This window comes from Sarcophilus harrisii, chromosome 4 (genome assembly GCF_902635505.1).
Source record: "Sarcophilus harrisii chromosome 4, mSarHar1.11, whole genome shotgun sequence".
NCBI classification, from domain to species: Eukaryota; Metazoa; Chordata; class Mammalia; order Dasyuromorphia; family Dasyuridae; genus Sarcophilus; species Sarcophilus harrisii.
Window position 1 is genome coordinate 233829970 of NC_045429.1, and position 16363 is coordinate 233846332.

Below are 16363 nucleotides of genomic sequence, written 5' to 3' on the forward strand. Positions count from 1 at the left end.
ACTTGAAAAAAAGCAGCATATTTTGACTACATGGTACATGTTGACAACTGGTTGGTTTCAAAATCTTTAGTGTGCTGACATAAATATAAGACGATTTTTGAAAGGCACAAGATATTTTACTCTGGTCTATTACACAATTCACTCCCAACCTCTCAATCATGCTTGAATTCTTCAATATAACCTTCAGCTCTATGATTTTAGATGTTATTGACCTGGTGGAATTAAAAAAAAAAAAAAAAACTACTCAATGGTTTGTGTCTCTTTTCCCTTACTGCAACACGATTAATTACTTTCAAACAAAAGCATGCACATTGACTTTGTTTATATTCGCTTTGAAACGACCATTGGAAAAAATGCCTATCTATTTTAAGAACTTTTAGCAGGATAGCTTTCATAGATTATATCTCACTATTACGGACATACATAAAACATTTGTTTCATGCATATAAATAAAAAATGTTTGAGGTACAAATACATCCTTTAGTTATAAAATAGTAAGCATGCATTATGCTTGTAAAATCAAACATCCATTTTTATGACTTAATTAGATTCTATAATTAAAATATTCTATTATCTGATGTGGGTAGGATTTGGTTAACCAAGTACTCTGGTTAATAAAGAATTGTGATATATATCACACCTGGATTACTCATTTTTAGATCTCAGGATAATAAATGTATTAGTGTACAGTGGACTTGGTTTCTTCTCCAAAAGAAAAAAGAAAAAGGATCTGTACCCAAACATTTTGAAATTTATCTATACATGTAGTCATTGTAAAAAATATATCCCCAAAGTGAATTTGGCAGATTATGCCTGGAGATAACTAAATTATCTCCCTGTCCCTACATCCTATTATATAGTATGTTTTAAATCAATTTAACTAGCTAGGTTGTTCTTTCCTAAATGCCAGTAGTTAACATGAAAATCGTATTGCTATGCAATTAAGGAAGTCTGGCTTTGTGAACTGGGTAAGAAAGTATCATAGAAGAAGAATTTTAGAGATATAATGAATCTTAGAAATCAGATAGCCTAAGACTTCTTTAGAAGCAAAGAAACCAAAGCACAGATTTTCTGACGAATATTCACAACATTATTAAACGCGAGAGGATTAATTTATAAAACTCTTTTATACCCTCCTAGCCATACATACCATTTGGAAGGATGGTTTAAATAAGACTTGGTAGAGTTTTTTCACTTATTTGTCCAGCATTATGGCATAGAAAAATAATTTTTAATGGGAAATAATCCTTTTAACTCTTGATTTTAACAGAATTCTTAGATGTTCCAATTACCATTTTAGTTTTCCCAATGAAATTTTATTTTAATACATTTCAAAAATTTAAATCTAGTGTTACTTTGTTATTAGTAATGATGTAATATATTTAAGAGTTTCCAATTGGGGGAGTCAAGATAAATATTTGCCTTTAGAGCTCGACAAAATTATTTGTATATAAGCATTCATACATTTTTGAGAATTTCAGAAGCTGAGTACTTATTTATTGTGAGGCTGATGCATTGGTACTGATTTTAATAGAATGAAACTAGTGCCATCTTGTGGTCTAAATTGAGATAGAACATTGAAACTTCAGCAATTCAACATTTAAGTTCCCATTAGACGGCAAGTGGTAGCTAGGTGGTACAATGAGTAATGAGCCAGGCCTTTTCATCTTCCTGAGTTCAAATTTAACTTATATATGATCCTGGGCATGTCACTTAACACTGTTTCCCTCAGTTTTTTTCATATGTAAAATGAACTGGAGATAGATATGGTAAATCACTCCAGAATCTCTTCCAAGAAAACTCCAAATAGAGTAATAAGGAATAAGACATTACTGAACAAAGAAAGGATGCAGGCACAGTGCAAGGGACTGATGAAAAAAAAACGGAAAAACAAAACCAAAAATCCTCAACACTAAAACAGTTCCTACCCTGAAGATGTTTCCATACTGGGGGAAACAACATGAACACAGATAAGCAAATAATAAATATATACAAAGGACAAAATAGTATTGTTGGGAGTCAAGAAGGACACTATAACTGGGGAGAGTGTTCTAACCAATAGCCATTTTAAATTATATAGTCAAACACCATACTAGACACTAGAATACAAAGACAAAAACTGAAGTATCTCTCAAGAAAATTACATTCAAATGAAGTAGACATCATATATGTAGATAGATAAATACCTTTATCTCTGTGTATATATATGTTTATATAAAAGAGAGATAAAGCAAATACAAAGTAACCTTGAAGGAAAAAGGCACTAATCAGAAAGGCCACAGGCATAAAGTGACAATTGAACTGAGTCTTGAAGAAAATCAGGAATTCTAAAAAGCAAAAGTGAGGAGTACATTATAAGAGTAAGGGATAGCCAGTGCAAAGGCTGTTTCCAAAAATGGAAGATAGAAAGTCAAAATGAGAGTAGTAAGAAAGTTAGTTTGGCTGAACTATTAAATTGGGGCTACTTGTATCAACTGAAATGAGGACTCCGATTTGAAAAAAAAATTTAATGAATAATTTTGATTAGTTTCTCTTATCCATTTCAAATCCTTCATTTCATTGAGAAGCAAATGCTTCTGCAAATAACAGATTTTGTTGTAATCCAAGTGTTCACATTTTAGGGGAAGGAAGCAGGGGGAGACAAAGAAATTTGTTTACAAGACTAAAATGTCCAAAGGAGATTTGTTACCAGATATTCTTTATAGCTGCCTGGAGATGATGATGGGATACTGGGATTACAAATTTGCATCCAAATATTAGGTGATGATATGGTAGTTTGCCAGATGGGAGTAGAGTGGAAACTTCAAAGACAGCTTTTCCTTCCTTTCTTCCTTCCTTCCTTCCTTCCTTCCTTCCTTCCTTCCTTCCTTCCTTCCTTCCTTCCTTCCTTCCTTCCTTCCTTCCTTTTTATTCCCTTCCTTCTCTTTTTTCTTCTTTCTTTCTCTCTCATTCTCTCTTTTTCCCTTTGAAAAATTTCACCTCTGAGATTCTTCAGGTTGTTGATCGATGGAGAGCAAGGCGCTATCTGCTAAATCTCCTTCCAGATCCATGCTTTGGGATCTTTATTTTTTTATCAATTTTTTTTAGTTGACAAAAATTATTCTCTCTTCTATCCCCCTCCTAATAACAACAACAACAAAAAACCCTTATAACAAATACTCATAGTCAAGCAAAATATTTTCCCATGTTGGCCATGTTTTGGAATCATTAAGTACAGTAATTGGTTGAGGGGAAAAGTGTGAAACTGGAAGACTTCTCTATTAGTTTAAGGTTAGCTAACAAAAATGATAGACTTTATGGTGCCAGATATTGTGGGCCTGTCTAGGCACAGGTAGACAAGTTGTTATTGGAAAAATAATAAGTTGGGAAAAGATAGCTTCTCAGCTGGTTTTAGAAGTAAAACCAAAGAAAAAGAAAAAAAATAACTTTTACAGGATGCATACCAAGAATTTTGCAAGGGCAAGGAGAATAGATCTAGGATTATTCAGTCAGTCAAGTAATCAGAGGCCTTATAGATGTATCTGTCTGTCTGTCTATCTATCTATCTATATTTATTTATTTAATCTGAAGAGCTCCTTATAAAATATCACTTCAGATTCCTTAGGCTTAAGGGAGAAGAGCTAAACTTTTAATATTTTATCATGAGGATAAAGGACTTATTTATTGTTATAAATATGTGTAAGGGTGCATATACATATATTTATGCACTAGGAAGAAATATTCTATCATGTACCCTCTTCATAGATGAGGAAAGATAGCTTGCAGTTACAAAATTCTAAAAAGGAAAATCCTATCTTTATACACATAAAATAAGGGGTATAAAACTATAAACACCAAACCCTGTGGAAAGTGTCCCAGCAGTTAAGGTTATTAGCCCTGCCACAAATGTAGAATCCATGGAGGGGAATGATATATAATAAGAGTGAAAAAGTAAGATAGAGTTGTTTTGGAGGATTTTAAGTGACAAACAAAGAAGTTTCAATTTGGCACTTGTAAAGAGCATGGATTGGAGTGGAGAAGAATTTGAGACAGATATCCATTAGAAGACAGTAGTGAAGGTAAGAGGTAATGAATGGAAACCTGGTATTAGAATGGTGGCTGGAGTGGAGAGAAGGGGACATAAGTGATATACTATGTAGAACCTACAAGATCAAAAAATGCCTCTTGTGGGAGGTGGTATGACCTTTGACAAGGTCAAGGAAACTAGGGATTCTTAAGAGAAAGAGGTAAGGAAGAAAACCATTCCAGGCAAGGGATCAGGCTGCACATAAGCAAAGGGGTGGGGAAAAAGTACAGTATACAAGGAACAGTGTGACTGAAAAGTGGAGAGGATAAAGCAAACTAATTGGAAATTATCCTAGAAAAGAAGGCAAGAGGCAATTTTGTGAGGAAATTTTGTGAACAAGGAAATGACTTTTTTTTAAAGGAATATTAATGTGGCAGCTATGTGGAATATCATTTAGTGTTAAAGGGAATGGAGACTGTTGGGCAGCCATTGCAATAGTCTAGTAATAGATAATGATAACCTGAGCTAGGGTGACAAAATTTTAAAAGTTTTGAAAATGTTAAAATAAAAATTCCAAAATAGGATAATAATAGCTAGTATTTAAATGATGCTTTAAGGTTTTGAAAGTATTTTTACTTATGCTATTTCTTTTAGTCCTTATGAGAACTCTTTGAGATAAATACTAATATTATCCCCATTTTACAAAGGAGAAAACTGAGACCAGAGAATTTAACTGATTTGCCCAGGGTCATATAGCTAGCTAATGTCTGAGAAGAGAAAGAGTGAAGAGAGGGAGAAAATTATTTCTCAAGTGCCTACAAGGTGCTCTGTGATAACTGCATTGTAAATATGATCCCATTTGATTCTCACAGAAACATTTCCTTCTCCAGTAGAGAGGAGGAAAAAAAAGAGGGAAATTTACATTACTTTATTATATATTTAAGGGAAATAGCAAGTTGTTGACAATGGATTTGCGTTTTCATGTTCAATCATTTTTTTTGTTATTCCATAAATTTAAAAATAAATAAATGAGGGTGATGATAATGGCATGTGTAACAATACCAAAAAAAGAATGCTATTGCAATCAAATCAGTCAGTTAACAAGTATTAATTGAACAACAACTATAAAAACAACATGTTTATATAATGCTCAAAGATTTTCCACGCACTATATAAATAGATTTTCCACATAACAGCCCCTATGAGTTAGGTAGGATTTAGTTTATGCCAGGACGTTGCTAAACACTATTTTGTGACTTTACTTTTCTGTACATAAACCTAAACAAAAAAAGTTTATATAAATAATCTCCTTTAATAGAAATATAGGCATTATGGATATTGCAGTCTTAGAGATTTAAACACTTTCCTAACCTTGTAAGCTTACCTAAGTTTGTAATTTCTGATGAATAGATAGTAAACTTCTACTTTTAAAAGCCCAATAATCCGCAAAAAGAAATACGAATATTTTAGTAAGTTTTTATTGATTACTCCTATATTATTTAAATTTCCACCTCATTTTCCCCTTTTCCTCTCTCCAAAATCTATCCCCTATAACAAAGAATTTTTATAAAAGAAAAAGTAAAATTGATCAATACAAAAATTCTAACATTATGTACAATGTTCCATAACCCATGGTCCTGAGCCTCTGCAAAGGAGTAAGGATAAGAATCTTTTCAGCATCTCTTCACTGAGGCCAACTTTGTCTTTGTAATTTCTCAACATTCCATTTTAGTTGTTTCATTGATGTTCTTTCCTTTACATTATTGTAGTCATTGTAGAAATACATATGTATAATATGTACAAGTCTTTCCATAATTTTCATTATTCATCATGCTTGTTTTCTTAGAGGGACAATAATATTCCATTACATCCAGGTATCACAATTTGTTTTACTATTCTCTGTTTAATGGGCATCTTGTTTGTTTTCAGATCTTTAGTATCACAAAAAATGCTATTATAAAAATTTTGATATTTATGGAATCTCTTCTTTTTAATGTCATAGACTTTGGAGTATATGCTTAACAGTAGAATCTTTATATCAAAGGATATCAAACATTTTAGTAAATTTTCGTATGATTCCAAATTGCTTTTCAGATTGGTTGTACCAATTCATATACCTGTCTCTCTATAACCTCTCTAAGCTGATTATTTCCATCTTTTGTGTCTTTGCTAATTTTCTGGTTAAGAGGAAAACTCTCAGTTATTTTGAATGATTTGCATTTATCTTGGTGATTTGGAAAATTCTTTCATATAGTTAATAGCCTTCTATTGTTCTTCTGAAAAGTTTGCTCAGATCTTTTCACAGTTCTTTATTATGAAAAGTCTTTAGGGTATAGTTGTTTTATGGCTTGATATTAAAACCTAGGTAGAAATATATGACACCAATATTTTTCCCAGTCAGCTGTTTCCCTTTTAATTTTAGATGGCTTGATTTTGTTTATGAAAAAAATTCAAGTTCAAGTGCTTAAAATTATCTTTTGTAATTGTATCAATTCCTTCTTTGGTTAAAAATTCAATTCCTTTCTATAGGTTTATGATCTGCTTCATATATATACATATAGATAGATAGATAGATAGATAGATAGATAGATATTTACAGTATGATTCAAGTCACATATCCATTTTGAATTTATTGTGCAATATGATGTAAGATATTGATCTAAGCCCAGTTTTTGCCAAAATGCTTTCCAATTTTCCTAGAAGTTCTTATCAAATAGAGAATTCAGAAAGATGAGTCAGTCTTATTGGACTTAGCTAGTATAGGAAACAGTGTGGGCTTAGCTAGTATAGGAAACAGGAATAAAAAATTATTCTTTTTCATAATATGGTTTCCATTTCTGTTTCAACTATTAAAAACCATAGGATTCTGATTACTTCCCTCTCTGTCTCAATTGTTCCCTTGGTAAAATTGGTCAAATGGAACATTCCAATAAATAATGATTTGGAAAGCGCTTTGAGAGCCTTGAATGTAAAGCATAATCATAGTATGAACAAGTTACTTAAATATGGCTGATTATATCCATAGCAACTCAATGTCCAGAATTTAGCTAAGCTATCCCAATTTAAAAGTCCATTTCTAAATGAGAAAAAAAATTCTCCATCAAATCATATGTTCTGATTTTTATCAGAAAATATGGTTATCAAAATTGTAAGACAAACCACTGGACTCATGTAGATGGCTCTTATAATTCTTTCATGTATTTTAGTGAAATATAAAATACAGGTGTTATTCTTATTTTCAGCTTTGAATTTCAGCTTAAGTACAATTTAAAATATGTTGTTTTTCTATTTCCATTCTAGAAAGCATCATCATTCATCAGTTACAGATGAACTCTAGATGAAAAACACCACCAAGAATGTACTTTGTGTGTGCATCTCCTCTGAACCCCAGTTGGATGAATATTTCTTCTTCAGTCCTTTGCCATCATTATGGTCTTCTATGCTACTGATCACTAATGGAAATAATTTACTACTTCCAATGAATGTTTGGGAAGGGGGGTAGAATTTTAAAAGCTTTTAGATTCCTTGCTAATCTGGAAATTGGTAACTAAAACAATACAGCCTGTCTGACAACTGAATTTCATTCTCCTATTTGCAAAGCTTTCAGGTCCATGGGCACATGCTTGTATTTGTTGTTATTTGCTATGTAATTTATTTTAAAAGTATACTTTGTAATGTAATTTTTTCATTTTCATAGTCAATGGCACATGGAATTGGTGAATATATTATCAATTCCTCTAAGTGTTGATATTTTGTTTTCAAAATGATAAAGAAATGTAATCCTTTTTTTCTTTTGATTGAATTAGGTTATTTTTAAGGAAAACAAGAAATAATATTCTGTACAATTCCCAGGATGAATTTGTAGATAAGACTTAAGCACAAGATCCTTAGAGAGGACGTATTTTTTTACATAGTGCTGTGGTTCTGAATGTGATTCAATACTAACAAATAATAGCTATGGAATATGTTCTGATTTACAAACTTCATTTAAAATATTTTCCAGTATTTGTGGAAGCTGCTGTTACTTTAATATGTTCTTTGCCAAAACCCCAAATTTTATGCTAATCATACTAGGAAATGATACACCATTGAAATGTGGGAGCTTAACCTGACATTAACCCTATACATTGTAACTTAAAAGCCAATAAAGGCATACCCCACTTAACTTGGTTCTGTGAAAATATGATTTAAGGCAGAGCAACATTAGAAGGGGGAAAAGAATGTTACTGGCTGCTGAGGCTTCAAGCACCAGCTTAGGCTAGATCATTTCAAACCAACTGATTTACATCTCTGGGCAATGGCTGAACAATTTTATATGAAGGTTTCTCAATGTTATGATTGGGTTTGGTTACAGCACATAATTGATGTTACTGCAAAATGACAATGCAGGGCATGGTTACACAAAATATAAACCTGTAGTTTCATACTGATAATTGAAATGTTTCCCTACTAGCAGTATGTAGTAAGTATAGGCAAGTACAGGTTAAAAAAAAAAAAAAGGCACTGTGTGCTGCTAGCCTAGCCTTAGTGAGGTTAGGATTTTGTTATACCCTCAGAGCTTATCATATATGAAAGTTTGAAGATGAAAAGTGACCAACCATGATGAAAAATAAATTAGGCACAGTTGCTATCCACTGATGGGTTTTGGGTTGAATAGATGATTATCTTGACAAATGTTTATGAACTATTTTAAAAGTTGAGAGATGTGATTTCTAAAGCCAGACAATATACCTTACTAAAATCTTATTGTCAGAGATGCTATTGACTTTATTTTTATGTGAAAATTTGCCCCAAAGTTTACTTGAAGTGATGACATTTTTGTTTTTCTTTAACCTTTGTCAATAGCCCTGTAACAAAACATAATTATCTGGGAGCAATGTTAAAGGAGAATGAATCTGACAAATTAAAAACTGACAGGACATATTTCTAATTTTATCTATATATGTTATGCAAATAATAAAATATTACAGTTAAAGAAAACTTTATTTTCAGTACCAGAAGGATGATAAAATCAATATAAGTAAAACTGTGATGAGGTTATTTCTTAAATTTTCAAAGCAAGGAGTCCATAATATTATGAATTTGAAAGAAGAATCTCTTGCTAGGTTTAAAGAGGAATGGGAGAATTCAGAAATTCTATGACAAGGACAGATTTTCCCTTTATGAAGATTTAAAGAGTGAATAGTTATGCCTTATAAAAAACAAGGAAATCACATTCAACATATATTATATTATCAGGTGGCCATGTTTTATGTTTAAATAATTTTGATTTTCACAAAGAAAAAGGAATATTATACATTAGTTCTGGTCCAAATAACTATGATAGCATTGCCATAACATAAGATTTTGGACTGCTGGATCAAAAATAATATTGTACATATGTGGGAGGTTGATGATACTGTTATTATTGTGATTTGTTTTCTAAGAAAGTTGAATCATAATGACATTACAATTTCAGAAAAACTATGTAATGTTATATCTGGGGTTTATGATTAAGTGTCTTTCTCAGCTGTGTACTTCTGATACAAAAATTTGTTCTACAATGAAATCTTGCATTCAATCAATTTAATAGCTCTTCTCCTCTACCTCTATATAATAAATATCACAGATTTGTGATTGTTTCCAAATACTATGGAATAATGATAAAAAGAACAAAATTTCAAATAGTTTTCAAACTATTGACTATTCACAGAAATGCGATAGGCAATCTATCATATTTTTACCTAAAATAATTGTTTTCCTATTATATTTGGAAAGCACTACATTATCTCAAAACAAGAAAGGTTGAGAATAATGGCTATAATCAGCGATAATTTAGTTGAGGTTTATGTTTCTATCCATTTTATGATGAAAGATTCTATATCCCAAATTGGAATCTGAAAGCAAGAGAATTGACCTTGACATATTAATTTAAAAATTGATTTTGTGTAAGAAGGTACAGCATTAACAAAGATGAGAAAGCTTTATACAATGAAATGTATAACAGTAGGATCCATATTTATGAGATTATAGATTTAGAGCTAGAAGGAGTCCTTGAAGCCATCCAGTCCAATGTATTCAGCATGAAACCAAACAAGTTCACAAATATATCAACCTATAACACCTTCCTTTAGTATCCAGGTTATCTTTGCACAATCCCTTTTCCCACCTCTATCCCTATATCTGATAATATGAATAGTGCCTTTTGCTAGAATAATCTTTCTAGAATGCCCCAGGTAAGTTCTGAATCATGATTATTCACCAGGCTATCTATGTTTATTCTTATTACAATGGCTCCAGAAACTTCAGTCATTAATTGCTGGCATAGATAGGACATTAGCAGTTCAAGTTGTTACTGTTATCAAAATTGTTATTGTCTCATTCTGTGTTTGTAGCAACTACAACAGGGCAGGTGATGTGCTGAAAAGTTGTGCTAACAGGTAAAAACTTGAAATTCTCAACTGTGGCAGGAATAAAGATAGGAGGATGACTGGCAATAGAGGGAAAATAAGTTAAGTCTCCTTATGAATATGTGTGCCTCAGTCTGTAAGTGTCAGAGGCTCACAAAATGTTAGTATCTGTTATAAGAACTCCATCGTAATCATTATTATACTAGATATTAATCCTTTAAAAATTGAATGCTCTCCCAATGGAATTATACCAAACTTTTCAGTTCACATTACCAGAGGCTTTTTTCTTAACGATGAAACATGGCTGAATCAATCTACTGTTGTACTTAATTCACTATATAAGATATTACAGAAAGAAAATATCCTGAAATAATTCCCTATGCTGTCCCCCAATATATTGATAAAATATTTATTTTTATGACATTAGTAAATATAACAAATAAATCAAATTTCAGAATGATAGCCCTAATTACCCATATGTGAAGAATTTATAACAGGACTTAGTTTAAGAAAATTATCAATTTGAAAGAAACATTAACCTGAATTGATTATGCAACATAATATCTTAAGCATAAGTAGAAAAACCTTGATCTGAAAAGAATTTCATAACCACCTAAAAGTACTATGTTTACAAATCAAAGAAAGAAAATTACAAAAAGAAAAAAATATAACAAACCCATAAAATAGGGGATTTGGAGAAATTAATCTTGTTTTTTAGACCTTTGATATTTGTATTTTCCAAATTCCAAAGCACTTAGCCTATAACTCTGTGATTTCATGAAAACTATTTTATTTTATTTTTTACTTAGAAAAAATACTATAGGTTCATTCATTTTGAACTGAAACATTCAAGGTGTCATAACATGCTACGTTTATTCTCCAGTGTTATTTCTTTTATTTTATTTGGGAATTTTATCTTATTATTTGTGGATTTGATTTTTCAGCACTGCAGTTTTATAGTCTATATTTTGGTTTAAAGAATTTAAGCTAGATTCTTCCACACAAAGAAGCTTACAATATGATCAAATATGTTATCAGAATTTGTGGAGATTTAATGTATTATCAGAAAAAAAATACATCTGAAAACAGTTGGAAGTACACTTTATTTCCCTAATACTTGTAACAGAGTGTACTCTTAATATTGCCTCCTTTGAATTGTATTGAGAGAATTGTAATAATTAATTATTTTCAAATGAAACCTATTAAATTGTGCATATACCTATGTTTTATATGAATGCAATATCCTGCCTTAAATTTTTCACTGACTATTGAATTCATTTAACTAATTAAGACATTTGGAGGTTTAGTTCTACAATTAACAGTAGCAATCAAAACCTTACCAGTGTGGGAAAAATAAGGTTTGTAAAACAAATGCATTGTGCAATATTCCTTTTGAGTTGAAACAAACCATAGAAAATAAAACCATGTTTTAAGTGAGTTCAGAGTCTCCTCTTCATTTAAAATATAGTTCTTTCCTTTTTTCCAACACATTAACTTACACTTAGCTTCTCCCTAATAAACTACTGCAGATTCATTCTGTAAATCTGATCTACTTATAAACCACAGCTCATAAACACCAATCAATGTATTTAATTTTACTAGTCAGATGGAAGACAGTGATTCAGCGGGAAAAAATTTAAATAGCATAGTAAGAAAAGCAGTAATAAAACACTTCCCAAAATATACACAGGACATAGTCTCCCCAAAACATGCATACCATCATTGAGAAGAGTGTGTATACCTTGAAAATGTAAAAGAACCAGCAAATGCCATCAGAGTTGCTGGGAATCCTAGACCTCATGGATGTCACTATGCCACTTCAACTGGTATTAAATAGTGTCTAGTTTCTCCTTGGAAGTGCTCATGTTTACTGCTGGGTTTTGCTTCTCTGAATACTCTGCTTTTAGATGTTGGTTACAATTGTTCTTATTCTCCACAAAAACAAGAAGGGACTCTATCATTTGTTATTTAGCTTACAGCCCAGATACTTAAAGTTCTGATGTTTTAGGAAGGCAGACTCTTCACACACTTGATATCAAACTAAGGAAAACTTTCCATAAGTGATTCTTCATAAAGAAAGATAGACAGTGTTAGCCTTGAGAAATTAAGCTTTTTAAAACAGAAAGAAGTTATCAAGCTTAGTAGAAGTCACTGGCATTCAGTCTGTTTCAATTTTCTGGATCTAGGGCTGAGCCACAGTCACATTGATTCATATATCTATGAATTACAGATAGAAATTTTTTCATGGCCCCCCCTTTTTAGGATATGAATATAATTTGAGCCAAAAAAAAAAAAAAAGGCTAAGTGAAGGAGGCAAAATCATTGTTCTCCACTCACCTAGCCCATATTTCTTCATTTGGTATGTAAAAATAGATAGCAACAAGCTTCTAATGCTTTAAGACACCTTATTTTTAAAAATTTGCTTTTCTAACTCCTTCAATGTCTTACTTATTGTAGACATATTCCCCTAATCACAGAGCTGAAGTAAGCTATAACAGGTTTGGCAGGTAAAGTTAGTCTAACCTCAAAGGGATTCAGTATCAGTAAATGATGTTCAATGAATACATACAGGATACAGAACATTGTGGGAAAACACAACAGAAATAGAATCCATTCCTTTGAAGGATTCATATTCAATCTAGTTGAAGAGAATGAACACATGAAAACAAATTAAGAACATGCCAGAAATTAGATTAAAAACCAGATGTTCCAAAACACTAGAGAAAACAAAATAAAAGGGTGACAATATTACAAAATTGGGTATTAATAGGGCTTGAGAAAGAGCAGGATTTTTCTGCTGTATAAACTTATCTTCTGCATTCCATTTGTGGTGAGTAAAATTCAATAATTATAGAGTAAATAACATATTTTCTGAGCAAGATGACAAGCTGGGTAGGAACCTGCCAATAGAATAGATCAAGGACTGCCTCAATCAGCTAAAAGACTCCAAGGTCAAGATGCAGCTCCTCCTCCTTATAAGCATAGAACAAACAACAAAACAGGATAGGTAAGGAAATAATTCAATTGATTATAATATTAGTCACAGCAGGGGTTTGAGTACTGGTTATATGACTGAGGGAACAATATGATTACACATTGTAACAAGATTTATTAGTTGGAACAACATGATTAGTTGGAATTTAATTATGAGGGGCCTGAAACAACTCCCTCTTCTGTAGGTAAGAAATGTTCACTGTTTGAGTCTACCTATAAGGTCAGAGATAGTGGATTTCTTGACATCCTGAAGGATAGTTTGGTGGCATATGGGTACTGAACCAGACTTTCTGACATCTATCCATATCTTTTAAAAATAGCAGGTTTCCTTGAGGCAAGAATACAACAGAGATTAGCAGATTTAACATTTTACTGATCAATGGAATTTCTGAACAAAGTTCAGAGACAAAGAATCATGACTTAGGAATTAACAGTATAGAATGAAGTAAAATATAAATTAGAAAACCAATGGTTTTTTTTAAACTATGACCACCAAATTATATAATTACATTGACCATCCACCTTAGATTTTCTAGGATATTCCAGATATAAACGTATTCCATTTTCTTGTATGTATACACCATCATAACACCCCAGGAACTTCTATAATTAGGTAAATAAAATGAATGAATCAAGGTTCAAGTGCTTTCAGAAATGTGTGCACACAAGTCCCTGCTTCTATAACAATGCATAAGTATAGTAGATATATATGGTGTGTCGACAAAAATTGATAACATAGTCTGGAAAATGGGGGAAGTTGTGATGATTAGTTGTGATATGATACTACCGAAGTCTGCAAATGTTACACTTCATATTTTTGCCTGAGTAATTATGAGTAAAGACAACTATCTGTTCTATATAATCATATGTAAGTTTAGATTCTGCTCTTACTTTTTTTTCCCTAAGACAATTGGGGTTAAGTAAATTGCCTAGGGTCACAAAGCTAGGAAGCATTGAGTATCTGAGGCTGCATTTGAACTCAGGTCCTCCTGACTTCAGGGCTGGCACTCTATCCACTGCACCATCTCTGTTCTTACTCTCAATTCTTTCATTTCCCCTCCAATACAAAAATCTAAAAGGTTACCCTCCAACAGAAAATGATCTTCTCATTTTGTAGGTTATTTCATAAGATAAAGATTGTGTAATGCTGATGCCTCAATTGCTGTCCAAATATGGAACGTAAAGAAACTAGCCACTCTTGCAATGAAAATGGTGGAAATGCAAATGAATTATAGAATAGAAGGAGAATTTTAGTTTTAAAAGAATCATTAGAATTGTCTAGACCAGCCACATTTTTGTTTTTGAATAGGAAGAGGCATTCTAAAAGAAGTGAAATGAATTGTTCAATATTACATAACTAGCTTGTGGCAAAACTGGAACTAAAACACACATCTAATAACATCTACATCAGCGAGCTTTATATCATATTCATTTAACAAGCATTTATTAAGTGATTACGAGGTACCTGGCACCATATTAGGTACCAGTATTGAAGCATTTGGATAGCATTAATTGCTGGAAAGCTCTTTCTTATATCAAACCTAAATCTGCCTCTAAAATAGTCTGGATGCTCTGGGTCTTACTGGGAAAAACAGAGACAAGTAGGCAGAAAGCTAGAGTGACTGATAAATCACTATGTATCTTACTCCTAATTGATATATTGAAAGAGTTCCTAATATATGTACAAAGGGGGCAGCTAGGGGGTACAGTGGATGGAGTGGTAGGCCTGGAGTCAAGAAGTCATTTTCTGATTTCAGACACTTACTAGCTGTATGACTCAGGACAGGTCACAACCCTTTTGATTTTACAAAGATTCAGACATGATTCAGCAACAACAATCTGTTCATAGACTGGTGCATTTGAGAAAGATTTAGCTCCCCTTTGCCCTCTGGTGCATACAATGGCTTTTGTTGTTCAGTTATGGATGCCTCCTCATGACTTCATTTGGGGTTTTCTTGGGAAAGATACTGGAATAGTTTGCCATTTCCTTCTCTAGTTTATTTTACAGAGGAGGAAACTGAAGCAAATAGGATTAAGTGACTTGCTTCCCTAAGGTCACATATCTAGTAAGTGTGTGAGATAAGATTTGAATTGTAAAAGATTCTTCCTGATTCCTGATTCCGAGGATTCTTCCTGATTCCAATTTTAGTGTTCTATGTACTGTTCTACCTAGTTGCAGAATTAAAATCACTTCAAATCAGTTTGCAGTTCTATATTAGAGTCAGTACTATATCCTGTGCAGCTGCCTTGCCTCCAGAAACCAGAAACAGCTGAATTTTGGATGGTTTAATAAGAATGATTAGCATATATAACATTATATTCTTTTGTATCACTAGTGATTTATACTCTACCATTAAACACTGTACTTAGATTTAAAGAAGGAGGAACTATGTTTCCCTTCCTTGAAACCTAAAACTGGACAAACAGGCTCCCTGAAACCTTCACTTATTGCTAATAGTTCTGTTCATTGAGGAGAAGCAGAACAAACATAATCTCTTTGAACACATAATAGCCTTTCAAATACTTGAAGGTAATTATACCTGTCTTTCTTCTCAAAGATAAATATTTTCATTTCTTTTAACTAATTCTCACAGGACACAATCTTGAAACAATTCATCATTCTGACTGCTTTACTCTGCACATTTAACTTGTTGATGTTTTTCCTAAACAATGGCAGCCAAAACTGAACACAAATCCCCAAGTATAAGTTGATTGAGGTATGGTATGGCAGAAATACCATTTCTGCTTCCCAGTCCTGGACACAATCCTCTCTTTATGTAGTTTGAGATTGAATTAGCTTTTTTACTGTCATACTATTCTTCTGACTCACATTGACTTTTCAATCCACTAAATCTCTCAAGTCTCTTTTAAAGAAATTGTCTAGCCATATCCCTTCCATTTTTCATTGTAGACTTTATATTTATTCTTATTAACATTAATCTTATTTAGATTTGGACCCAATAATCTAGTTAGC

The 16363-nt window shown here is 32.2% G+C and overlaps 1 protein-coding gene across 2 annotated transcripts in view; it reads left to right on the top strand.

Annotated features, from left to right (window-relative positions):
• Nucleotides 1–11832, top strand: part of FILIP1 (filamin A interacting protein 1) — a 311913-nt gene extending 300081 nt beyond the window's left edge. Inside the window, exon 7 of one of the 2 annotated variants that reach the window (XM_031964617.1) lies at nucleotides 7307–11832. In XM_031964617.1, the coding sequence (XP_031820477.1) occupies nucleotides 7307–7347 (41 nt within the window). In that variant the 3' untranslated portion in view covers nucleotides 7348–11832. The remainder of the gene's footprint in view (nucleotides 1–7306) is intronic. The other variant, XM_031964616.1, reaches the window with a different exon arrangement.
• The last annotated feature ends 4531 nt before the right edge of the window (nucleotides 11833–16363 follow it).